General features: G+C 37.1%; 1 protein-coding gene across 2 annotated transcripts; it reads right to left on the bottom strand.

Annotated features, from left to right (window-relative positions):
• Nucleotides 1-255: 255 nt before the first annotated feature.
• ACTR10 (actin related protein 10) lies at nucleotides 256-26,594 on the bottom strand. Of its 2 annotated transcripts, XM_042943365.1 has the most exons (14): nucleotides 26,432-26,449; nucleotides 23,973-24,045; nucleotides 21,572-21,685; nucleotides 21,211-21,293; nucleotides 20,318-20,426; nucleotides 16,359-16,466; nucleotides 14,306-14,373; nucleotides 13,835-13,914; nucleotides 9,805-9,840; nucleotides 7,601-7,680; nucleotides 7,448-7,521; nucleotides 3,557-3,638; nucleotides 2,324-2,525; nucleotides 256-676 (listed from the first exon to the last, which is right to left on the bottom strand). In XM_042943365.1, the coding sequence occupies exons 3-14, from the start codon at nucleotides 21,572-21,574 to the stop codon at nucleotides 495-497; spliced, it is 1,107 nt and encodes a 368-aa protein (XP_042799299.1). In that variant the 5' UTR covers nucleotides 21,575-21,685; nucleotides 23,973-24,045; nucleotides 26,432-26,449; the 3' UTR covers nucleotides 256-494. The 2 variants fall into 2 exon arrangements, with proteins under 2 accessions (XP_042799299.1, XP_042799298.1); XM_042943364.1 differs by lacking the exon at nucleotides 21,572-21,685 and having other exon boundaries at nucleotides 26,432-26,594.
• Between the last annotated feature and the right edge of the window lie 1,389 nt (nucleotides 26,595-27,983).

The raw sequence follows: 27,983 nt of genomic DNA, 5'->3' as shown, positions 1-27,983 counted from the left end.
CAGTCCAAAGAGTCAAATATATTCCTGCAAAAGCAGCATTGTAACATGGACACATAAATACCAAAACAAAAGAATCTCAATAGACCCAGGTTAATATTTGAAATACCTGGTAATGGTAATATTATTTATTCTTGAAATAATTGCTGAAAATAATGAAATTAATGAACTTTCCAACGCTCAGCTCAGATTATGTGAATTGTGGAGGGAAAATGTTATATTCCTTTTGAAATTAAACTGTGTAACAAACTTCCAAAATTAAACCGCTTTACTATATTTTATTGATATAAATACAACAAATTTCATTAAGCATCAGCTACCATTTTACCACTACACAAGAAAAACAAAAGTCAAAAGAATCGCAATACAAAAAGCCATTACAGAAATGTTTTCATTGCCATAAAGTCATCTCTAAGAGCATCCTATATACTTTGTACCATTTGCTTATAATCGATTAGATACTTGATATGAAGCAAAGCTGAATTTTAATCAAACTTTTATTTCTCAGTGGAAAATGCTCTCTTCATCAGAGGTGGCTGAGCTTTTCCGACATCAAACATCATCTCCAACGGAGGGTTGTTAAGAGAACACCAATCAGGTATACGGCCTGTCTGATTATAATATTCCTTTGAGACTGAACGGCTCCCAAGTATGTCTTGTAGTGCACCAAAAATAGCTCCTGTGTGGTTAAAAAAAACAAAACAAAAAAACAAAAAAACGAAAAAACCCAAAAAAAACATTTTTATTTAAGATGTAAACTTTTACCAGAAAATTTTATGTACACACACGTCCAACTCATTATTTGACGAGCGAAGTGCTGAAATTCAGCAATGCATAGTCACTCTTCAAATTAATTGCAGCTGTTTTGTATCCTATATTTTGAGTAACAGGGTAAGCCACAATTCCTGTGTGAAAGTGACTTAAATGGCCTATAGCAGACTACAGTGAAAATGCTACCAAGCATTAACTGTGTCTAAAAGCAGGTGAGGTAGAGTGGAGTGGAAAGTATTTTTAATTCTGTGTAAAAACAGTAAATAATACTTTTAGTTTTCTTTGCCACAATTCCAAGATTGTATGTCAATAAATAAAACAGCACTGTAAAACGTAATAATCATCGTTATAATGCCACCCAAGTATCTGCTAAAGACTTTATAAAGACCCACAAGGTGGTCTTTAAAAAATAATGCAGTAACTGGGGCTCCTGGGTGCCTCAGTAGGTTAAGTGTCAGACTTTGATCTCAAGGTCTGTGAGTTCAAGCCCCATGTTGGGCTCTGTGCTGACAGCTCAGAGCCCGGAGCCCATTTCAGATCCTGTATCTTCCTCTCTCTCTGCCCTTCCCTTACTCATGCTCTGTCTCTCTCCCTCTCTCAAGAATAAAAAAAAAAAAACACTAAAAATTTTTTAAAGAAAATAAATAAGAAATAATGCAGTAACTAAATCTATTTGTCCTAGACCAAAATTACATTTTGACCAAATTTTACTTTACAAGAAATACAACATTCACTTAAAATTTCAATACTTTTAGGGGCACCTGGGTGGCTCAGTCAGTTAAGCATCCGGCTTCGGCTCAGGTCATGATCTCACGGCTTGTGAGTTCGGGCCCCGCGTCGGGCTCTGTGCTGACAGCTCGGAGCCTGGAGCCTGCTTCTGATTCTGTCTTCCTATCTCTCTGCTCCTCCCCTGTTCTCTCTCTCTCTCTCTCTCTCTCTCAAAAATTAATAAACATTAAAAATAAATAAATAATAAAATCTCAATACTTTTTCTCATGATCAAGATACCTATTAGCTGTAAATGCATCATAAAACACATAGCAGAATTATACAAGTATACACATCCATGCTTGTTTTTCTCTTCAAAGTACATATGTATATACTAGCTCTAGGCTATTTCCTGATTTCAACGGAACTATCATTTCCTATGAACTATCATTCAATGAACTCAGTCACAAAATAAAGTGTAATTATAAAATAAAGAGATCAATTCTCATATATGGCTCACAGGTTAGCTTTAGAAGGAACTAAAACAAATGTCTTGAGCAATGGTAGCAGCACTGGAATAAAGGCACAGCTATCACTATTATGAGAAATGATTTTCATTGGATGAAGTTTATTTAAAAAATTAAAGTGCAAACGCCAAGAGAAATAGGGATATAACTCTGAAAATTAACACTTCAAGGAAAAGTCAATGTTCAAAGGAAATTATTTAATAGTTCTATTAGTTTGTTACGTGAATGATTTTTAACACTGAATCTATTACAGCCATTAATATACCATTCAGGAACCAATCACCATATAATCATCTATATTGTAAAAACTAAATTCTTACCTCCCAACCACGCCACACAATTGGCCTTTGCAGGTGGAGTATGGATTCGGAATGTCTTGGTGCCGAGTACTTTTTTATATTTTGGTTTTTCTACCAAATACCTTATTTCCGCCAGCAATCTGTGGAGAAATCCTGGCAACATCGACGTGCCACCTATGACTACCAAATTCTCTGCGAGCTGCTTTCTGGTGTCTATTGGGCACTGTTATTAAAGAGAAAGAAAAAAAAGAATTTATCCTTAACTGTATGAATAATGCTTGACTGGATTCAAGACAATATACAGATTATGTGTTATAAATTAAATAGGTGATCAGTACTATTACCACAGAAAAAACGCACAGCAAGGTTTCTTTAACAAGGGAGTTTTTCATGTAGCAAATATAACCATGAAAATATTGCTATATACTTACATGGAACTTGAAAGATTTTAAAATCTAACAGTTTAGAATTTAAAGTTCCACAGGACACACGGTAGTTATATGTGAGTAATCTCACTTTCAAGACAGAATGACTGAGTCGAGCAAAGAATAGGAGAAGAAATAAAAGAACTTCATTACTTTTTTTAGTAAAGAAAGTATATGATAACTTCACAGTATTATATCCAGAGCCAGTTGTCAAGTGGGAAGAAAACATTCTTAGAAAAACTGTTTCCACATCAGTTCTAAGAATTAGAATGTTAAAGTCTTTCACTGATGCTATGTTTTTCATAAAAGTCTCTGAGCAGAGCCCCAGAGGTAGACAGTATCTTCCAAATCGATGGTATTTCACATGGAATTCTGTGATTCCAGTCATTAAACAAAGAAGACATTATCATATACCCTATGGAATTTAAAATTCAATACTACCCAAACCTGCACTTAAAGAAACTACAAGCTGTACCAGGTACAAACTAAAAATCTGATATTGTTGCTAGGGAAAAAATACACGATAGCACTTATTATCCCTGAGTTTGAAATGTTGTTAAGTACCATATTTCAGTGCCAAAGTCAAACTCTGAAACTGTAACATTTAGCAGAAAAGCTAACATTGTAACCAACAGCTAAAATAAAAATACAGAAGATAACATGTAAAAATTTCCTCAGGGCACCTGGCTGGCTCAGTCCGTACAGCATGTGGCTCTGGATCTCGAAAGTGTCAATGCAAGGCCCACATTGGGTGGAGAGATTACTCAAAAACATCAGTTTCTCTAAAGGGCTGTAGTTAAAATGGAAACTTTTTGCAAAATCAAAATACCTGTATAAGAGAATCCAGTATTAAAGTGGCAACTGATTTCTCTTCATTATCTTGTTCAAAAAGAATTTCCACAACCGAATCTCTAGTGAGATTAAAAACAGAGAGTGCTTTGTTGGCATCATATGATAGAATATATATCATCAGTTCTATTTTTTAAGTACCAGTACTATGTTAACATAGAATAATTATGAAAACAGAAGGTGTTTGGGGGCACATGGGTGGCTCAGTCGGTTAAGCGTCTGACTTCGGCTCAGGTCGTGATCTGATAGTTTAGAGGCTCGAGCCCCACAGCTCAGCTCTGTGCTAATAGCTCAGAGCCTGGAGCCTGCCTCAGATTCTGCGTCCTCCTCCCTCTGTTCCTCCCCCACTTGCACTCTGTCTCTCCCTCTCAACAACAAACATTAAAAAAAAATTAAAACACGAGGTGTTTGCATTTGTAAATGAGGAGACCAGCACCTGCCTCACAGGTGTTTGAGGTGAGGATTCAATGAATCAATAGAACAGTGCCTGGCACACAGGAGGCCCTCCTTATGTATTAACTGTAACTATTATTATGTACAGATTAACAGACATTTTGCCCAGTTATACTTCCTTAAGCCTAATAACAGAAAATAAGTGATTCTATAAAAGTTAGTTAAGATTCAAGAAACAGATCTGGGGGCGCCAGGGTGGCTTAGTCAGTTAAGCATCCAACTTCGCCTCAGGTCATATGTCACAGTTCATGAGTTCGAGCCCTGCATCAGGCTCTCTGCTGTCAGCACAGAGCCTGCTTCAGATCCTCTGTTCCCCTCACTCTCTGTCCCTCCCCTGCTTGTGTGCACTCTCTCTCTCTAAAATAAAAGCAAACATTAAAAAAAAAAAAAAGATCTGTAGTGATACAAAAGATTTAAAAACAAGCCCCTCCCCAAGCATTTCTCTTGTTTTTAAAAATAACGTATGGCAAAGACTGCTAGTTGCCTAATAAAATACCCATTTTCCATTTTCCTATTTGTTCTCAAAAGAACCCATTTTGGGATAGCACAAGGAAGGTCTTTGTGGTGATGGAATAGTTCTATATCTTAATTGTGGTGTGATTACAGAAATCTACGTGTGATAAAATTATACGAACTATATATACATGTTACACTGATGCCAATTTACTGGTTTTGCTATTGTACTACAGTTAAGTAAGGTATAACCATTGGGAGAAACTGCGTGAAGAGTACATAAGGCTTTCCTATATCATCTTTGCAATATCCTGTAAATCCTGTAATTTGAAAAAAAAAAAAAAAAAAAAGCTCCATTTTTAAGCTGGATATAATGCCCTCCTCCAGTTGAAACACTGTATTTACCTGCCTCCCTTGCAGTTAGATGTGTAGCTAAGGAACAGACAATGAGATGGAGGCAGAAGTGGCATTTGGGACTTCTGAAAGACATCTCCTTAAAAAGGACAGGAGCACTTTTTTCTTTCCCTTCCTAGGGCTGCTTGCTTTAAACACAGATATAGTAGCTTTAACTGTATTGATATAGATACCACCCTGGTATCTAAGGACAGGGCTACCCCCAAAAGGATGAAAGATGAAGGATGTTTGGGTCCCTGGTGGGAGCTGTCATACCATTCCTGGACTATCTACCTCTGAGCTTCTTTTAAAAGAGAGAGACGGGGCGCCCGAGGGGCTCAGTTGGCAAAGCACCGACTATTGATGTCCGCTCCAGTCATGGTCTCACAGTTCGTGAGTTCCAGCCCCGCGTGGAGCTCTGTGCTGATAGCATGGAGTCTGCTTGGGATTCTCTCCCTCCCTCCCTCTGCCCCTGCCCAGCTCACCTCCTCCTTCCTTCCCTCCCTCTCAAAAACAAACAAACAAACAAACAAACAAAGCTGAAAAGAGAGAGACAAACTCCTATCTTGGTGAAGCCACTAGTGTCAGGTTTGTGTCACTGGTGGCCAAACTAAATCCTGAGCAATGCAATACAAAACTACCTACGCATACGCATATATCAACACTATTTCTTAAAAATAAGATTTAGATCAGACTATGCCCAACACTCTGAAGCTTTCTTGAATCTTCTTCAAAACATAAAATTCTCTTCATGAGGCTCCACCCACTCACTAGCTCCTCATGTCATCAGTAAGGTTATTGAGGCCTGCAGTATGCTGAACACTCGTAGGTAGTCAGCCACTTGCTGTAATGCCTGCAGAATTCCACTCCTACCAGTTGAGTTGAATGCTTACGGAACAACAGTTTTCTTGTTCCAAGTCTTTTATTGCCAATAGATTTGATATTGAAATTATGCAATTTTACTGTTACTTAACCCACAAAATACTAGGGGTAGAAAATAAGTTGTTTTTCTATGTGAACTGTTGAAAGCTTCGAAAAGACAATCATTTTTAAAATCTTTTTAATACAGGTAATCCAAATATAAAAGTCTAAAAAAACCACCAATAGGAATTCTGTACCAAGACGGATACACAAATAACTTTAAGTTCTCACTGCACTTAAAAATTCAAATGACCCTTCTGACTTACGAACTGTGTGTGTGGTCTGAACCGTGTCTAATTATGTTTCAGTGGAACTCGATTTTTAGTAGGAAAAAACACATGAGCAGACGACTGTAAATCCACTGGGTCTGAAATGTGAGACACAGTGTTTTTTTTATTCCCAAATAACCAAAAAGCTATTATGAACCAAAAAGTTGCATATTCATCTCCTTCAACATTTATTTTCTTCTTGTATTTTGGGCTCTACTATACAACCTGGAGAAAATTTAAAACAGTAATTTAAGGAGTATAACCTAAAGAAGAGGTAAAATGATAAAAGCTACTACCAAAAAGTATTACATTCTCACTGTTGTTCTCCTACCCTACCATCTGTAAAATCTGTGTATTCATGCTCACCCTTATAGATCTCAACCTCTGTATTACCTCAGATCTTCACTATCTACATAATTCTTTTCTGTGGCATCTTCTGATCTAATAGTTTACAAATGAAACTTATAAATACAAATTTTATTTTTTATTTTTTTTATAAGAGCTACAAACTATTTATTTTTACTGTTATTTTAGAGAAAGTGCACGTGTGACCAGGAGAGAAGGGCAAAGGGAGAGAGAATCCCAAGCAAGCTCCACACTCCGTGCAGAGCCCGATGCAGGGCTCGATCCCACGACCCTGGGATCATGACCTGAGCTGAAATCAAGAGTCAGATGCTCAACCAACTGAGCCACCCAGGTGCCCCTGTACATACAAATATTATAAAGCTTGTATATAAACAAAATGCTATTGTTACCAATATAATTATGTAAGTCTGTAACTTATATAGCATCATTGGATAGAATAATCTAAAGAAAATGAAAAAGTGAATTACTAACTGGTCCTTAAGATTTAGCACATTTGGAAGAATGCATTCCTTCTAACATGACGTTTCAAAGCAGGTGCCAGCAAACTATGGCCTGTAAGCCAAATCCAGCCCACTTATCTTTGTAAACTGGAACACAGCCATGCTCATTCATTTACATATTGTCTTGTGGCTGATTTTGCATTCCAAATTGTAGACTTGAGTACTTGCAGCAGAGACCATATGGCTCACAAACCTCTTTACAAAAAAGGTTTGCTGAACCCTGTTTTAAAGTATTGTACTTTATTCTCTACCTTGAAGAATAGTTCCATTACTTCTAAATTACTATGAAGAGCAGGAAAAAAATTTTTTTTAATTTAAATATTTTTATATAATTTTAAAAATTTTACAAAATAAAACTTTTCAAAATTAAGAAGTTGAATAAAATAAATCATGAACAGGGAGGCGTACTGAAAAACACATAAAATTGTTAAATCAGCAATATTAAAGGCTTATATATTTTTAAAAGCCAAAAATTCATTTCAGTTCATTATTTTGCTCATAAAAATTAAGGTCTACCTGATTGATCCAAGAACATGTAAAATCTTCTCTCCATCTAATGGGTAGTCAACATTTGGGGGTGGTGAGGGACGCTGAAATATAAATATCATAAGCATAAATACATAGGTTATAACCTCTGAAAAAAAGAATATACATTTATTTTTAACTTACCTCAGTATTCCCATCAATATTAAATTTTGCTGCTTGGATTTTTAATCCACGTTTCAGATCACTTACAAAGCAAGTGCGCACTTATAAGAAAGAAAAGGAGATTTTGTTATGGTTTGTGATTGAATCGATCTCTGTCCCAGTTAAAACAATTCTATTCAAGTGGACATACTGGTCAGCTATTCCTTCAGATTTTACAAACTATCTCTGCCTTTAGTTTGGTTATGAGAATGTATTCACAAATAAAAAACTTTTTCATTCACTGAGGAATAAGATATGTTGTGTGCTCATCTTTCATAAAACCACATTAAAAATAAAACACCTCTGAGAAAACTATATGTTTTATATTCCTGGCATAAAGAGTACCATAATAAAATTTAGTATTATGAATATGTAGCTATTCTGAGTACTACGTTCCTTTGAACCACTGCTATCCCTAATCTTATCTATTTGATTCTTTTTAAAAATCTTGGTTGGCCAGGGTTGCCTGAATAGCTCAGTTGGTTGAAGGTCCAACTCTTGATTTTGGCTCAGGTCATGGGTCATGGATCAAAGCCTGTGTCAGGCTCCATGCTCAGTGTGGAGCCTGCTTAAGATTCTCTCTCTCTTCGTCTGCCCCTCTCCCCTGTTTGCATGCACTCTTTTCTCTCTACAAAAATAAAAAATAAAAAATAAAAATAAAATAAAAATCGTGGTCAGAACGAACGCAAGGCTAAATTTTGCTCTTAGCTGCAGTAAGGCTCCCTTAGTTTAGGGTTTTTTGGCGTATTATTTTCTACCTCTAGCATACCCCAACACTACCATTTTCCCTCTATCCCACTTTTTTTTTTCACTTTGAACATTTATTCTGTCAAAAATTATTTGAGTTGCAAAGTATCTTTTACAACAAGCTGCTTCAAAATATTTTCAGAAGGTAAGGAATAAAAAATGTTTAACTAGAAACGAAATTAATGTTGAATGTGAAAAATCTAATGACTTGGTCAATTACTTGCAAAACACGTTAAATATATGTATCATAATAAGAGTCTTTTTATTCGTTAAAACATATTGAGAATCTACAAGATACTAATATGCTAATAGTAAGCTAGGTGCTCAAGTTACTCGGGTATTATCTATTTTATTCAAGTCCTCATAAATAACAAAGCAAGATAAGTATCTACATATTGTAAAACTCAGGTATTACAATAAGTGAAGAAATTTTAGGTAATTATATCACATAAGTAAACAACATAACGAAGAACAAGATCCATCTTTCAGCTCCAGCTCTAATCCTACCTACAGTATTACACTGAACAAATCACTTTTGTTCAGGGCCCCAACCACACCAGATTATCTTCAGGTCTCATTTAATTCTAAAATCCATTATTGTCTGATTCTCTCTTATGAATTTTACATGACATTGTCAGTACTGAAGAATATGAAATTATATTTTAAATGCTTTTCCTTTCAGTGAATCAAAATACCAGAAATCTCAATTTAAACATTATCATAAAAATACACTCTAGCAAAGAAGTAATATATCTTTTTAAAGCAACTCCAAGGGTGCCTGCATGGTTTAGTTGGTTAAGCGTCCAACTCCGGCTCAGGTCATGATCTCACGGTTCGTGGGTTCAAGCCCCAAGTCGGGCTCTGTGCTGACAGCTCAGAGCCTGGAGCCTGTTTCAGATTCTGTGTCTCCCTCTCTCTCTGCCCCTCCCCCACTTGTGCTCACGCATGAGCGCGCTCTCTCTCTCTCTCTCTCTCAAAACTAAAAATAAACATTAAAAATTAAAAAAAAAAAAGTGAATCCAATATATTTTGGCCCCAAATATAGAACTTCTAAAGTCAGTAAAATGATTAACCTTGTATATATGTATTTAAAAACTAGAGTAAAAAAAATTCTATACAACATAAAACCAGTGGCTTTCTTAAGCAGTTTATCTGTTAATTCATACTGTGCAAACTATTAATTCCCTGGTATTACTATATACTCTATAATTGTAGTTTCTTCAATAAGACATCATAAATAATGGCAAAAGCTTCCATAAATCTAAAGGAAAATAAACATTTTATTTACATTATCACATAGCTTATCCTGTATATTAAATACTTTTAGGATATTACATTATCAATTGAATATATGTTGTACATCTGTAAATATTTAGAAACACATGCCCTCTAAACTAATACTTAAGGATAAAAGGGACAAAAGTGGGAACTTAGTTTACCTTTAATGTCCTCTAGGACACCTTCTGGAATTGAACCTAAAACAGAAATTTTATTTAGAGAAGTTTAATAATAAGCAAAAGCAGTCCATTAAATTGCACTCACATTTCCACTTTCCATTTGAGCAAAATTTTTTAAAGAGCTAAGTACTATAGCTTTTTAAAAGCCAAATAGAAACGTCACCATTTTTCAAAGCCAAGCCAAAGCACAGAAGTTGAAGCCAGATGTGCACCAAGTCCTACCAGATATCACACACTCAAAACTTGGATAAACAAGATCTAATAATATATTAGAATAATTGGCACCACATAGAAATTGACCACAACAATCCTTTCTGCTATAAAAAGATTTGTTGGGTATCTTGTGGTAAAATACTTAGAAGAAATAGGAGTTATTAATTTTTCTTGTACAAAAAGTGAGGTTTCAAGTTTGCTTATCCTCCTGTGATGTCAGTAATATGCTAACCTAATACTTATTTTTAGAAAGGATCAGACACAGACTCTCAACTTTTTTTCTTCAAGGTAAAGGTGACATTTAAAAAAGTGAGCAAGAATGTATCCATTCAAAGAAATCGATACAATTTAGGGAGCCTCTAGAAGGTGGATGTTTGGATATATTACCATTTTTATGTGATTTTGTTGCTAAAAATCTAGTTCTCTAAGTCAGGCTCAGAAACAAAATTTTCTAACCTAAAATTAAAACCTTCTAAACTCAGACTTTTTAACTCATTGTTAATTATGTAAAAATATTCCGGTTTATAAGAACAAATTATTTATATCAAAGAAGACAGAAATTTATAGCTGAAAATAGAATCATGATTTAATAAGGGTAATCATGCACTTCTTCCATCTGAACTTACATACCTTGTTAGCTATATCTTTAAGTTATGGCAGCCACTAAAACTAAGTATTAATAGAAATTAAACTTGAAAGCCACACCTTCAAAATATTAACCCATAACTCTTAAAAAAATATTTTATCACCTTGTTTTGAGGAACAAAAAACTTTTAGCCCTAGTTAAGTATAACGTTAGAATTATTATTTACCATTATCTTGTCCTTCCCAAATTCTTACTTTTGTGTGTTTCATAATATAGTCATAGTGGTATACACACAACTTATAAATAAACACACATAGGTATTGAAGGTATATGCTCAAAAGCTTTTTACTGATGGGGTCAGTGTGTGATCAAAAACTTGAAGACTTCTGTCCTTAAGTGTCGGAACGTACCTCACAAAAGGATAGAGATTTCCAAAAAAATTTTAATTTGGCTATAAAGAGATGAGAGAAATGTAACTATAATATAAGTGCTAAAAACTGTAACATTCAATTAATGTTATATTTTCTTTAGGCATATTCAAATGAATTTCAAAATGTAACAAAGAAATTTTGTAACATGAGAAACAGTTTTCTTTAGGCAAAAAAAAAAAAAAAAAAAAAAAAAATGTAAAGCAGGCTTGAAAATAAAACCCTTATTTTAGCTGGGGGTAGATGCTACCCCCCTATATTCTTATATAATTTTCTTTTAACTGTACACTTTTTGTTGAATCAATGTACTTGGGTTAGTCTTTATAAGTTACTTTAATGTATTTATTCTTTTTGAACTAGGTTCCAAAAACTAAATGAAAAAACATTCAAAGTTCATATAAGGATACCCACATATACATGAGATTTGCGTCTCCTCCTTGCTAAGAACCTTGACAAGAGATATTTTAAATGTATTTGCATTTCTGATCCTCCTACACGTGTCCTTCAGCAAACAATGATATGATTTAATTCCTCAATCAGTAGGACTGCAAGGCTATCACAGACTCAGATTTGGGAAAATATGTCACGGAAAGATTAGAATCAGAGACCACGATGGTTGGTTAAAGAAAGGGTATCCAAGAATGTACAGTTCAGAATTGTAAGGAAATGTTATCATCACTTTTAAAGATCTTTATTAAAAATACTTTGAATGCTACATTAAACTCATTATCTTTGGATACTTTTGTCTTCATGACATACTAAAAGAGTAACAAAATTTACCTGTAATAGATAAATTAGGGGTGCCTGGGTGGCTCAGTCAGTTGAGTGTCTGACTCTTAATGTGATGACCTTGTCTGGCTCAGGTCATGATCCCAGGGTCCTGGGATTGAGCCCATGCTTAAGATTCTCTCTCTGGGGCACCCTGGTGGCTTAGTCGGGTAAGCGTCTGACTTCAGCTAACGTCATGATCTCACGGTTCATGAGTTCAAGCCCTGTGCCAGGCTCTGTGCTGACAGCTCAGAGCCTGGAGCCTGCTTCAGATTCTGTGTCTCCCTCTCTCTCTTCTCCTCCCCTGCTCACATGCTGTCTCTCTCCCTCAAAAATAAATATTTTTTAAAAATTTTTAAATAAAATTTAAGAAAAAGAAAAATATATAGAAGAATGCAATTATTATCTTAACTACCAAAAGAAAAACAGGAAAACAATATAAGCAAGGATAAACGTCCTAAAAACCTGTCTTTCTCTTTCCAATATTTATTTAGTGCCTAAGTAGTATACTAAGTGCTTCAGATTGAAAAACAAGTAAGACAGATCCCTAAAGTGTACTGAAGGAAATTGGTGAGTTAACAGGTAAAGGAGGATGTGTCATATGTGCTGTAATAAATGCTGGTGAGGGCTTAACAGAGAGGGGAGAAATTTATTCTGCTTGGGGGAAATGCGAAAGGCTTCACAATAAAATGACACTCTGGCTGAGTCACGTAGAGGGATGAAAAACCCAACCAGGCAAAGAAAAACATCCAGGTACGAAGGCTCAGGTTTATGGGAGGACTAGTGGTGCCTGGAAAACTATACGAAATTTACTGTAGCTGAAAAAGGTGCACAGGGTTAAGTTGAATAGTTAGGGCTACAAGGTAGAAAGTCAGATTGGGAAGAAATGTGTTATCAAACAAATAATTTGGATTTCAAGCTGTGGAGCCAGCAGAAACCCTCAAGCCAAAGAGCAAGGTAATCAAGTTTGTATTGTGGAAGTTACTCCTGGCAACAGTAGAAAATAGACTGAATACGTCCAGAGAATGGTCTCCTGAAACAATCCAAGCAAGAAACAATGAGGGTCTAGTTTACAATGTCTTTGTTTTCAGATGGTCAGTGGTATAGATGATAGAGAAAAGGAGATGAGATTAAAAAGAGATTTCTGAGGGAGAACTGAAAGGATTTTTAACTCCCAGTTTTCTAAAATGGGAGATAAGGAAGATGGCATCTTTATCTGATAACAATTTGTTGAAATAAATATGGAAGAAGAGATAACGTGTTCCCATTTTGAAGGTCTTAAATGTGAGGTACCTAAACATGCCTAGTTTACATCTAATAATCAGTTGGAAATATGAGTATCAAGTTTAGAAAGGTCAGGCCCAATGACACATTTGAGAATCAACAGCATACTGATGTAGCTGAAGTTATGGAAACAGATGAGATCACTGTTAAAAACCAGTGGGGGGGAAAAAGAAATAAAAGAACAGATCCCTAGGGAATATCAGTAGAGAAAGCAAAAACAGGGGGAACCAAGGAATACCTGGAGAAATAATAGAACATCATAAAGGAAGAGAGCTCAGAATGCCAAGGGAAGAGATAATATCAAGAGTATAGGACAGGGGCACCTGGGTGGCTCAGTTGGTTGGGCATCTGACACTTGTTTTGGCTTGGGTCATGATCTCGCAGTTTGTGATTTTGAGCCCCATGTCAAGCTCTGTGCTGGCGGCATGGAACCTGCTTGGGTTTCTGTTTCTCTCCCCACCCCCCAACTTCTCTCTCTGACCTTCCCCCCAAAAATAAACTTAAAAAAAAAAAAAAGAGTATATGATAATCCACAATGCCACAAGTCTAGAAAGTATGACTAAGATTAAATTACTGAACTTAAGAGGTGAAGAATAACCCTATAACTGAAGCAATGTCATTAGAGTGACGTGAGGGAAAAGAGAGTAACTATACAATGGGGCAAAAAACCAATATGAGCCGAAGAATGAAAAGGGAATATAAACCAGTATTAAATAGTTGAAAATAGTTTTACCCATCACAGAGGGAAGGCTCTGCTCTTTAGCAGCACCTGTGTCAACAGTACATTGTTCCAGTAGCTGAGTTTCCAACTCCCTGAAGGTTAAAAAAAAAAAAAAAGTTACTGGAATTAAAATATTGCGCTTGATATCTTCTCTTATTTAATACTTTTACCACATCATAGTGGGTTATAACGCTTTACACAAAAGTGGTTTTATCCTTAAAAGATGAATACATTGTGGGGGGGAATGGGCTAAATGGGTAAAGGGCATTAAGGAATCTATTCCTGAAATCATTGTTGCACTATGTGCTAACTAATTTGGATATAAATTAAAAAAATAAAATAAAAAGATGAATACATTCAAGGCTAAGAGAGAATGGAATGAGTGACATTAAATGTCCATCAACCTTCTATTGATACTATCAAAATATTAACATGTTTTTGTGGCACAGGTGAAGCAAATGTGCTAAATCCCAAGAAACTTACTTGTGAAGAGCTTTTCCTCCTAGAGGGAGTGCTCCCCAACAATTTAGTACTGGGATCCCTTCATATATCTATAGGGTAGTCAAGGATGTAACCATTTTAGGAGATAAAATGTGGTTTTCTTGGTATTTTCCTTACCTTCTGCATATTAAGTCAGCTTTGGTAACAGGTTCTCAATATTTTTAAGAGGTACAAAATATCAGTCTTTTTTCAAAATTTTCTCCAAAGACAAAGGTTACACACACCCACACATACACACACAGAATTCATTAGTTAGAACTGATAAAGTAGCTACTGAGCACTTGAAATGTGGCCAGTTTGAATTCAGATGTGCTGTAAGAACAAACCCAATACCAAATTTAGAAGACTTAACACACACATACAGAAAGCCCTATAAAATATCTCATTATAGTTTTTATACAACTTATGTGGAACTAATAGTTTGAATATATTGGGTTAAATACAGTAATTGCATCTTTCACTTATACTTTAAAAATGTAGCTACTAGAAAAATTTTAAATTACATATGTCTCACGTTGTGTTTCTACTAGAGCTGAGAGGATAGTGGACAATACTGTACTGAAGATTTGCTACCTTATTTTCCATATTGTCTGTAAGTACAATGTTTAAAAAAAATATATATTGGTAAGAGCACTGGCTTTAGAAATAAACATGGTTATATACCTTGGCTATATGCTTATATGACCTGTAGTCAACTATCCCAACTTTCCATCTTCTCATTTATATAATAAAGAGAATACTACTTGTGTGGCAGGATTGTTACAAGATATAAACACAAAATAGTTTATATTTAAAAAGCTATTACCAGGGTGCCTGGGTGGCTCAGTCAGTTAAGCAACGGATTCTCGGTTTCAGCTCAGGTCATGACCTCAGGGTTCATGTGTTGGAGCCCCGCCCCCCACAATGGACTCTGCACTGACCGTGCAGAGCCTGCTTGGGATTCTCTCCCTCTGCCCCTCTCTCTGTCTTGTGCATACTCTCTCTCTCTCAAAATAAACTTAAAAAAATATTTAAAAAGTTTAAAAAAGATAAATCAAAAAGATGTTACCTAATTTAGTTCTTTAGGAGCTACTGATTCTTGATTTCATGCCCACAAGCATTTCTTCTAATAAATACGTATGTAGATCTCAAAACTGCTCAAGAATCATGGATTTACAGATTTCAATCTCGTTTTCACTGGAGCCATGTGCACTGTAACATTTTTAACAGCCTTTACCTATACCCTGCTTCTAATGACAAGGAATGCACCAGTGTATTCAGTCACTAATTCCATTTTCGGACAGCATGAATTACCAGGAAGTTCTTCCCAATGGTGATTGATACAAAAACTACGGCACTTGCTGAGCAATTACTACATGCCAGATCATATGCTAAATACTTTACATACATTACCCCATTTAAGTCACACAATACCCCTCCATGAGGTGGAAATATTTTAATTCTCATCTCATAGTTGAGAGACCTAAGGCCCAAAGAGATTACCTGACTAATATCATATAGATAGTAAGAAGCATAGCTAAGATTTACCACTTAACGTATTTGATTCCAAAACCAACATCATAAACCCTATGCGCTATTGCCTCTGTGATAGCCTGCAGAAATAGAAAAAGGAGAAAACGTACTCATGTTCCCACAGTAAGTCCTTCAGCTATCTGAAGGCAGATTTCATGTTTTTTCTTGATTTAACTTTCTCATTTCACTTTCTCCAATTACTCTTTGTATTACCTTTTCTTAGAACGTGACTAAGATAGTCAAGTCCTATGACACATCCTAATTAGCTGATGTTCTTCTTAAACACTGAACATGATATTCAAGAGGTCTGACCCCTGGAGTATATACTGGGACCATGTCATAATGGTAATTTCCACCAAATTTCAGTCTCATGACAATCTTGGGAATTTTTTCTACATGGCAATTCATATTTGTATATGGTAACCCAAAACAGTTTGATACCACAAACACCAATCATAATAAGCCTAATTACTGGGAAAGTAAAGTAAAAGCTGTGAAATAAGCTTTTGACAAAAAAAGATACAGGTAACACGAGGCTCTCCCTATATCCACAATCCAGAACCATGGCCGAATTTATTCCAAGTGTCAGAAGAGCCATTAGATGACTTGGAGCAAGTAGGACAGATGGAACCTGGGAAAGAGCAAAACCAAAATAACAATTACAACAACAAAACCTGAAGTATTAGTAGTCGAAGATGCTTCCCTTATATTTCAAATATACTTGAAAAAATTCACAGTTAACATTATATTTATGATAGCTTTTCAACCATTTTATGGCTGTTTGTTGATTTATCTGAATTTACATAATCTAACTATATACCTTAATAAATAAAAACACTCCTGGGGCGCCTGGGTGGCTCAGTTGGTTAAGCGTCCAACTTCAGTTCAGGTCATGATCTCGTGGTCCGTGAGTTCAAGCCCCGCATCGGGCTCTGTGCTGACAGCTCAGAGCCTGGGCCTGTTTTGGATTCTGTGTCTCCCTCTCTCTCTGACCCTTCCCCATTCATGCTCTGTCTCTCTCTGTCTCAAAAATAAATAAATGTTAAAAAAAAAAAAATTAAAAAAACAAACAAAAAACCACTCCTTAAATCCTTTAAGTTGTTTTTATTCCAAATGACAATTATGAAACATTTTTATTAATTCTTGCTCTTTGTCTTTTGGAGGAAAAAATCAAAGAGATAAAAGAAGAGATACAGAAACATAAATTCTAAGGAAGATATTAAATTAAAAAAATAAAGAGATGCTTCTGTCATCAAAATGAAAATTAAGAAAAGGATTCTTTTTTTATTTATTCTATTTTAATTTAATTTAATGTTTTATTTTACATTGGCGGGGAGAGAGAGAGAGAGAGAGAGAGCACGCGACACGAGCAGGGGAGGGGTAGAGAGACAGAGACAGAATCTGAAGCAGGCTCCAGGCTCTGTCCCAGCTGTCAGCAAAGAGCCTGATGCGGGGCTCAAACTCATGAGCAATGAGATCATGAACCAAGCCAAAGTTGGACGCTTAACCGACTGAGCTACCCAGGCGCCCCAAGAAAAAGATTCTTGATTGTCTTTATTCACAAAGTTTGTAATATGAACTCTATCTATCTATCTATCTATCTATCTTAATGCTTATCTTTATTTTTGAGACAGAGAGAGACACAGCATGAGCGGGGGAGAGGCAGAAAGAGAGGGAGACACAGAATTTAAAGCAGGCTCCAGGCTCTGAGCTGTCAGCACAGAGCCCAACGTGGGGCTCGAACTCGTCAACTGCAAAATTATGACCTGAGCCGAAATCGGACGCTCAACCGACTGAGACACCCAGGCGCCCTGTATTTATTTTTTTTTAATTAATTAATTTATTTTCAGAGAAAGATAGAGAACCCAAGCACATGCATGAGTCAAGGAGGGGAAGAGAGAGGGAGAGAGAATCCCAAGCAGACTTCGCACTGTCAGCACAGAGTCTGCCACAGGGTTCGAGCTCATGAACTCTGAGATCATGACCTGAGCTGAAATCAAGAGTTGGACACTTAACTGACTGAGCTACCTGGACGACCCTGAACTCTAGTTCTAAAATATAATATAGCAGTTAAAATTAAATTGAAGATCTATAAAAATCTTTGGTTCTATGTGACATTTTTCAGTGAGAATTTTCCAGATCTGGTGACACCTCAAATATTAAATAAATATTCAATCAAAATATGAAAGTCCTCATAACTAAATGCTAAAAATAATGGCTGTAGTTCCATTATCTAAGTAGACACAGCAGGTTTCCAGCCACGTACAAGATAAGGATACCAACACAAACCCACTTAAAGCTCTAAATGTAAATATACTCATCTGTTTTATTCAGATAAGTGTTGATGCTGCTTCCTGTTTTGTTTTTTTTCTAAATGGCAAACCAAATCCCTAAGTTTATGACATCAGTAAGTACAGGAGAATATGTAACCTGTTTCTCTGGGCCTGCCTTACTAAACTATAACTTAGAAATATTAACTGTTCTTTACTCATAAATGCATTGTGATTTCTGATATATTTTGAGCTCAGTAGAATATATAAAAAATAAATTGTTATGTGCTTAATTTCTTTCTTTCTTTCTTTCTTTCTTTCTTTCTTTCTTTCTTTCTTTCTTTCTTTCTAATTTTTGGAGAAAGAGAGAACGCAAACAGGGAGAATGGCAAAGAGAGAGGATCTTAAGCAGGCTCCAAGCTCAGTACAGAGCCCGACACGAGATGAGATCCCACAACCCTGGAATTGTGACCTGAGCTGAAATCAAGAGTCAGATGTTCAACTGACTAAGCTACTCAGGCACCCCTAATTTCTCACCCATTATACACATTTTCTACAATCTTCTAGTCTCCCTTGTTGAAAAACCCTAAATGTGTACGGCAAAAATTTTCAAAAATTTGAATAATAAGGATTCTGGCCTAAAATGAAATATAATCATCTTAAACCATAATTTTGGTTTTTAAATAATCTTGACCCCTATAAAATGAAAACTATAAGTAATATTATCACAATCAAGATTTGAGAGTCATTCCTAGCACTACACACTTACTCTAAGGGAGACATTATTTGAATATTAGATATAATAAGATATAATACGAATTTTTTTTATGTAATAGGAATTTCTTGGTATAGTAGGAATTTTTTTTATATATAATAGGAATTTAAAGACTAACATGAAAGAACTAAAGAGTTTAGAGCAGTCAGAGTAACTAAACACTGGAAACCAGAAAGACCTGCAAAAAATACATCATAAGCTCCATAGTAAAGAATGTATCTTTTAATTCTAAAAAAGTCCCCTAACATAAAAACCTATATTAAAATAAATAAATAACAGAAATACCAATAAGAGGGGCACCTGGGTGGCTCAGTTGGTTAAGCATCCAACTTTGGCTCAAGTCATGATCTCACGGTTCATGAGTTCAAGCCCTATGTTGGGTTCTGTGCTGACATCTCAGAGCCTGGAGCCTGCTTTGGATTCTGTGGCTCCTTCTCTCTCTGCCCCTCCCCCTCTTGTGCTCTCTCTCTCTCTCTCTCTCTCTCAAAAATAAACATTAAGAAAAAAAAAGAAAATATCAGTAAGAAGAAATCTTCAGTTTTCTAAGTATTAGATGAAATGCTGATTACATGTGAAATAACCATACAAAGAAAAGAAAATAAATGGTCAATTTAAAGTGGTTTGAGTGTATTCTCACCTGGTTTCTTAAATGGATTGTGTAGTATATACAATGAAGGAAATTAAATGAGGATCTTTTAGTTTAAGCTTTAGTACCTACTAAAAACAACAACAGGGGCGCCTGGGTGGTTCAGTCCGTTAAGTGTCTGACTTTGGCTCAGCTCATGATCTCACAGTTTGCCAGTTAGAGCCCCCCCCCATCGGGCTCTGTGCTGACAGCTCAGAGCCTGGAGCCTGCTTTGGATTCTGTGTCTCCCTCTGTCTCTGCTCCTCCCCCACTCATGCTCTCTTTCTCCCTCAAAAATAAATATTAAAAAAAAAAAAATTAAAAAGCAAAGTAATGGGGTGCCTGGGTGTCTCAGTAGGTTAAACATCTGACTTCAGCTCAAGTCCTAATCTCGCAGTTCGTGAGCTTGAGCGCCACATCAGGCTCTATGTTGACAGCTCAGAGGCTGGAGCTGCTTTCAGATTCTCCATCTCTCTCTGCCCCTCCCCTCCTCACACTCTGTCATTCTCTCTCTCTCTCAAAAATAAAAATAAACAATAAAAAAAATTTTCTAAGAAGGCAAAGTAATGAATCTCTTTAACAACAACAACAACAACTGGGGTGCCTGGGTGGCTCAGTAGGTTAAGCATCCAACTCTTAATTTTGGCTCAGGTCATGATCTCACAGTTGTGGGTTCAAGCCCTCTCAGTGCAGAGCCTGCTTGGGATTCTCTCTCCCCTCTCCCTCCCTCTCCCTCCCTTCCCCTGCTATCTCTCTCAAAATAAACAAATAAACATAAAAAAAATTAAAAAGAAACAACATAAAAATAGTACCTCAAAATACTTGAAAAGAACACGAGTGAGTGTCTCTCTGAAGTGGGAAGGACATAATACCGACTCGATAACCACAACTCGGCGGTCTCTAGGATTCACCAATAGATGCCTGGAAGGTGACAGCTTTCATTTATAAACGTAAATAAAAGTTTGTATTTATTTTGGCACATAGTGCAATTTTGTTAAGAAGAGAAAGACATCTTCATTTTATTACTTGGTAAAGATAACATTCCTGACCTTTTATTACATGCCGTGCACTGTGTCACGATCTTTGTTAACGCAATTATCTCAGAAAACAAAAGTTACAGCCTAGTCTGAACACACACTTGAAGCACTAAAAAGATTTTTTTCTTTTTTTAGGTTACGAAAGTAATATATGCTCATAAAACTCCAAATATAATAGAAGTTTATAATTTGAAAAGTACAAATATTTTACACTTCGACTACACAAAAACTACCACTTACAGCAGTTTGTATATCTTCATTATTGTCCATGTGTATGCATGTACTTTAACAGAAATATTTATTCCATAGATGTTGTTCTGCGACTTTTTTCAAATATCAATATATCTAAGACACCTTTTATATAACTACATATACAGAACTCTTTTTTAATGGCTATAAAGTGTTTCACTATATGGATATATAATAATTTAATTATCCAACCTCCTTTATAAATGAACATTTAATTTGCTTTCAGTATCTCTTATGCTTGCCAATCGTCTAGTCTTGAAATATATTTTGGAAACGGCTGAAAATAAACAAGTAAAAACGGTAAGGGAAGACAACTCTTTTGCATCAGATGTAACACAACCAAATATCACCATGACTGGCATTAGGAAAATCTAATCACAAAAGCTGGGGCGGGGGGGGAAACCATAACTACATCTTACCTGAAATACAGTATGTGGATGAATTCTTTTAAGTAGGAATATAATTCTTCTGTATTGATATTATATTGAACAACTTTGATAGGCTACAAAAAATTAAAATGATTTATTAATTTATAATAACAAAATAATTTCAAATTAATATATGCTTATTTATTGTACTAATCCATTTCCCAGTAATACATCAAAAGTAATCTGTATTGAGAATAAATACAAACCCTAAATATAAATTAATCACTTAAATTAGGAATCTTTAAGAATTGGCTCATCGAAGATGACACAACTTTTGGTTTATGGGGATAAAAGTATGTGTTCACAAGCAGAGAGCTATGCTCATTCGAATTTTTCCTCTATCTGGACTTACCATTTTGCCAGGACTGATAAAAATCAGCACTGATTAAAAAGTATGAAAAGCCTCCTGAAACACTCCAGACTTGGTTCAGGGCCTGCAAGTCACTCTCAAAGCACCAACACTTTCCTGTTGATAAGATCATCCCACTTAATTACTCGTAAAATGTGTACCTTCCCAACAGACTACCTACTCCAAGGGCCAAGCACACGGTGTCGGGCCTACGATACATCTTCCTTTAATTAACACAGTACCAGGCACAAAGTACGTGCTCACAAATACGTGTGGTAAAAATGAGAACATACACTATTAGCATTACAACAGTATAGGCAAACACTCCCAAGCCATGAGTGCTAAGTCAACACCAATACATAACAAGGACTTCAATTAGGATCCTCAGAAAGCTCTAAGTACTCTGATGCATCACTGGCAGACCTCTATTTACTCTTTTAATGACAATACCATTAGCTCCGCTAATTTCATGATTTTATGTAGCTTAAAAAAGGTTCCAAACCATGTATGGCTGATTAGAGATTAATCTTCACAGAAATCTGTCTTTTCCAGATGAAGATAAAAGCTGAAAGAAGTGGGGCGCCTGGGTGGCTCTGTCAGTTGAGTGTCCGACTTCGGCTCAGGTCATGTTACCGTTTCTGAGTCTGAGCCCCACATCAGGCTCGCTGTTGTCAGTGCAGAGCCTGCTTCAGATCCTCTGGTCCCCCTCTCTCTACTCCTTCCCTGCTTGTGCTCCCTCTCTCTCTCTCAAAATAAACAATAATAAAAAAAAAAAAGCTGAAAGCACTAAGAAAAGTGTCAATGAGAATGTTAAAGTTCTTAGGAATCTATCTACTAATTTATCAAGTATCACATTAAAATCAAGTATTATAAAGCAAAATAACATAAAAAGTGAATAGACAGGAACTTCCATCACATTTTGAATACCACACCACATATATCTGTTACATTAACGCAAGGATTTGCAGAAAATTTTTGCAATCAATAAAATGATTCCCTAATCAAGCATAATTAAAAAGCTTTCTGAATCAACATATTTTGTGTTGATCTTAATGATCATCCCCATGCCAAATATAAATTGATGTACTAATCTATTCTGCTACAACATGTGTTTTATAAAACCAAATATGATCATATCCCATTGTTAAAGAAGGGAATAATGTCTGCATAACATGTAATTTGTATTATGTTCGTTATTAGTTCATGTAAGGCAAGAGGAGCTAAAATTCTAACAGTTATAACTCTCATCAAGAAAGAGAATCATCGGGGCGCCTGGGTGGCGCAGTCGGTTAAGCGTCCGACTTCAGCCAGGTCACGATCTCGCGGTCTGTGAGTTCGAGCCCCGCGTCAGGCTCTGGGCTGATGGCTCGGAGCCTGGAGCCTGTTTCCGATTCTGTGTCTCCCTCTCTCTCTGCCCCTCCCCCGTTCATGCTCTGTCTCTCTCTGTCCCAAAAATAAATAAAAAACGTTGAAGAAAGAGAATCATCAACTCAGTAACCAAACAGGTAGGCATCCTTTCAGATCTATTTTTCAAAAGCTTAAATGATTTTCTGTACCAGAGGCTCCTTTTCCAAAGCAGACCCTTTCATGACTCTTCACTGGGCTGCATTTCCTCTTGGTTCCACCTTGACAATAAATAGCCCCATTGGCCCCACACCCTATCATCTGCCCAGTCTCAACACCCACTGACCAAAGTTTTCAATCCATCATTTCATTTTTACTATCTTCGAGAGAGCCTCCAGTCACTCTCAGTTGCAAGCCAAAGCTATTCCAATTTTTTCCTGAGGGATCAATTATTATTTTGCAAAGTTACATGGGTTTTATATGGTCTCCCTCAGCCCTACTTTTCCCATTTGTGATCAAAGGGAAGTTCTTCAGGAATGCAAATATTAAGTTAAGGCAGGAGCATCTGTATTTGATTTTAATAGGTGAATTCTATGGCACGAAAAATTATTCTTCCTATTGTTCTGTAAGTCCTAATCTGCCAAATTAGCTTTGGCAGGAAACTTTTAAAATGAAATAATGATGTAAAAAATTTTTCTTGGAATACAGTCATAAGTTATATATTTAGCACTGTTCTAATCAAACTTACTTGAAGTCACATAAAAAATACTTTACAGGGGCACGTGGGTGGCTCAGTCAGTTTGGTTAAGCATTCAACTCTTGATTTTGACTCAGGTCATGATCTCATAATTGTGAGATCGAGCCCGCATTGGGCTCTGCGCTTACAGGCAAGAACCTGCTTGGGATTTTGGTATTCTTACTCTCCCTCTCTCTCTGTCCCTCCCCTGCTCGTGTGTGCGTGCTCTCTCACTATCTCTCTCAAAATAAGTAAATAAACATTAAAAAAAAAGTTTACAGTACAGCATTTGTTTTGGTAAATTGTTAAAAAAAAAAAAAATACCTTAGGCAGGCCAGCTTTTTTTATCACACTAGGAATTATGCATCTTGGACCAGTTTCTCCAGCAAATCCACACCTGCAAATAACAGAAAATTGAAACATTCAACTTATAACATTCTTTCGGTGTATTTGTCACAGAAGCAAGTTTTTCTACCGTTGTTTCAAAGCAGTGGTCACAAAAAACATACGAAAACATCTCTGATGTATTCAAAGGGGCAAAGAAACTAAAAAGAAATACCATCCAATCCATTATTGTATATTATAGGTAAAAAGAAAAATTGTTTCAAATTAGTGATATTGTAAACCAGTATACTATTTCAGAATTTCAGATCAGCATGCACTTTTTTTTTAGTTTTAAATTTTACCTAGGGTGCCTAGGTGGTTCAGTCAGGCATCCAACTCATGATTTCAGCTCAGATTATGATTTCACAGTTCGTGTTCACAGCATGGAACCTGCTCAGGATTCTCTCTCTCTCCTTGTCTCTGCCCCTCCCCTGCTCTCTCAAAATAAATAAACTTTTTTTAAAAAATAAATTTTACCTTAGTTTCAGGGAGCATATCTCTATAACACTGGATTTCTACTACATTATGGGATTTTATTTCACATAATGAAATCCCATAATGTAGTAGAAATCCAGGGTTATAATTATAAGTTACTCATAATTCCATCATTCTTATATTATTAGCTTCCATATTGATGTGTTTGCTTTTGGTCTATTTTTTTTTTTTTACACTATGCATATTTGACATAATCATGCTGTTCACACATCATGAACTCATACAATAAGCTTCTGCCCATATTATTATAGTCTTCACTGTTATGTATATTCAATCCTCTTATTATTTACTTATTTATAATGTTTATTTATTTTTGAGAGACAGAACACGAACAGGGGAGGGCAGAGAGAAAGGGAGACACAGAATCCAAAGCAGGCTCCAGGCTCTGAGCTGTCAGCACAGAGACTGACGCAGGACTCAAACCCACGAACTGTGAGATCGTGACCTGAGCTGAAGTCGGACGCTTAATGGATTGAGCCACCCAGGTGCCCCCTAATTCATCCTTTATAAAAACAAACAAAAAAACCCAAAAAGGCTTCTTCTGAGTATTTAGGTATTTCCATGTATGTTTCATGTTAGTACAACAAAACTTTCCAAAAAATGCTGCTAAAAATGATCACCATGTGAGTTTAGTTTTAACATTATCTCCTCCTGTCCTGTCTAGTTTTCAGTACTGCTCTCCTATCCCCAAATAGTTCTTTCTATCTTCTACTAGTCACATCATGTTTACTTACACCAGTTCTCAAATTCCCCAGGATGCAACAACCCACTGGTTGATTTCAATTCCTTTCTTTTACTTCATAAATTCATCTTATCACCCTCCTGTTGTCTTTGTCAATAATCACCTTCCTGTATAGCTTTCTGCTTCTCATTTCCTCATAGCCAGAGTAATTATCTTTGTCAGTCTCAAGGTACTTATTATGGTATTAAAATAAGCCTTTAAAATAAGAAAACATAAATAAGGGAAGATTTTGCATAGAACACTAAGAGAATGTCATGGATCAAGAACTATGTTTAATCCAATTCTGAAGCACCTGAAGTCTAATTCTTAAATAGGCGGTTTTGACCCTTTACTCAACAAATAATTATTAAACACCTACTATATATTAGGCAATGTTCAGATATATATAAAGATTTTCAGATGTTTCTATTTCAAATACCTATATGAGGCAATTCTGGCTGTTACTTTCCTCTCTCTTGAACCTAGTACAGGGGCTCTCAACCTGAAGTCCAAGGACCACTGTGATGGTTCGCCAAACCCTGAAACCCTGTGCAAATATTTTAAGGTTTGTGCATCTGTGGTTTTCTTTCGGTCGTCAAAGGGATCCATGCCATCCAAAAGATTGAAAACTAATACTCTAGTGTTTACAAGTTGCCTTTTAAAACGTCAAATTTCCTAATCTAAGATTTTGGGGCGGAGGGGGGGCGGTGCAACAAAGGATCTCGAGTCTTACCTATAGGGCTTCACCTCTTTGTTTATGTGTGCAGTTTCTCTCATTTGACTTCCTACTCTTGGGGAGCAATGGCTCTGTCTTGTACTCGAATTTCCAGTACCAACAGCCGCTCCACTCAATAAATTACGTCTACGTTAGTTCGGTTGCTACCTTCCCAAGCAAACAAGACCAGGATAAGGATCTAAGTCATCGCTGTCATCCCCTGCATGGAAGACACCAGCGGAGAAGACAATTCTCTCGAAGCCTCCTGGGCCTCCCCAACAGTCAGAACCGGACCCTCGGGATTCGTATCGCTCACAGTGAAAGGAATACGGGCCGTCATTCGCGGAGGTGCGGGAGGAGAAAGTGGAGACCCGGCGACCCGCCCAGCGAGCCTGGGGGGACCCGGCCCGGGCCTCGACCACCCGCCCTCCCCCGGGGACGACCGCAGCCAGCGCCGCCGCCACTCACTTGGTAAAAGCCTCTCCTAGGTCTATCACGACTGCCGTTTTCTCCCCGCCGCTCCCCAGGCCTTCATACAGAGGCATGGTAGTACGGAGAACAGTAAGAAAGAGAGCACAGTCTTGGAACCCACCAGCTTCGGCTCTCGGAGGGGCGGGGCCGAAGCGACAGCGCGCGGGCGTGGCGACGGCGGGGACCTCAGGTGGCCGCGGCGCTCCGGGCCCGGGCTGTAACAGGCTGTGCCTCATTCCACGTCGGATCCAAATCCTCCAAGACGTCCCCGTCGCCGGTACTAAGATAGAAGAGACACGGGCGCCGGCGGATTGGGAAGCGGGATGAGCAAAGGGCCAAGGCGATCAGGCGCGCCGGGCACCCCGAGTGGGGCGGAGTGAACCGGGTCCTTTCCGCCGGCCACGCCCTCAAACGGCGCCTGGGCGGAGGCTTCCCCCGCGCGGCTGCCGAGGCAGGGATCTCCGGTCTCCGGGTGGGGGTCATTGAACACCAAAAAAAAGCCCCAGACCTTGATTTGTGCTGTCTTGGGGCAAAATTTGTTGTGCCAGGTGTTTTACCTATCGTTTATGCTTCTCAGGAAATAATGAGAATAAGTGTTATCTTTTTACCTGTACGAACTGAAGCTCAAAGAGATTAAATAACTTTAAAAAGTTTTTTTTTTTTTTTCCTGGGGTGGTCATTCCGCTGAAAGTTTTCGTTGTAATCCAAAACAACAACAACAAACAAACAAACAAACCAGGGAAGTAGTGTCAAGGAATCTCTATGCAGGAACAGACAGGGTGGTTTAATGGAAGGAACATTGAACCGAGAGTTTCTGTTTACTCAGAAACTGAGGAGCTAGCTGTGTAATCCGAGGAAAGTTAGTAAATCTGTGCCAGGACGGGCACACAATTGGAATTATATAATATGGAGTGTTTACAACTTTATCGTTTCACAGCTCTACTTTTTTTTCTGCTGAAATTGCCCATGGAAACGGGAGTTAGTGGGGTAGGTTGCTGCCTTGTCTCTGAACGATAGGAAGAGGAATGACCCGTTCATCCCCAGTATGTCTTCCTTACCTGTGTGGATAAGGGATAAGGTCTTTCCATAGTAAGGGTTAAGGCTGTACAATGCAAAAAGTTAGACAATGTAATTCATGTAGAATTCACTGATCAGTGATCTTCCTGAAAGCAAATTGCCAGAGGTCAGAGGTTGAAGTTGGAATTGTGCTAGTGAAGGAAGCTTCAAAAAGACTGGGAAAGGATGAAGCATTTTGCTTCACAGGGTCAGAGTGAAGAGGACCTTTTACTCGGGTTGAAATTCTGTTTCTTCTGCCACCTTCTATCGAGTTCCTAACACTTCTGATTATCTATTTTCTTATCTACAAACTTTACTGCTACTTCACAAGGTATTTGTGAAGATCGGTTGAGATATATTTATGAAACAGTTTTGAAACTATGAAGTGTTCTCACCCATCCTGTGTTGTCCATGACTGTTCACCAACTGTGTTAGTTTCCTAGGGATGTTATAACAAAGTAGGACAAACTGGGTGGAATTTGTCCACCCAGGA

This window comes from Panthera leo, chromosome B3 (assembly GCF_018350215.1).
Source record: "Panthera leo isolate Ple1 chromosome B3, P.leo_Ple1_pat1.1, whole genome shotgun sequence".
NCBI classification, from domain to species: Eukaryota; Metazoa; Chordata; class Mammalia; order Carnivora; family Felidae; genus Panthera; species Panthera leo.
The sequence above is the reverse complement of the archived record's forward strand: the minus strand, read 5'-3'. Positions and strand labels throughout refer to the sequence as shown.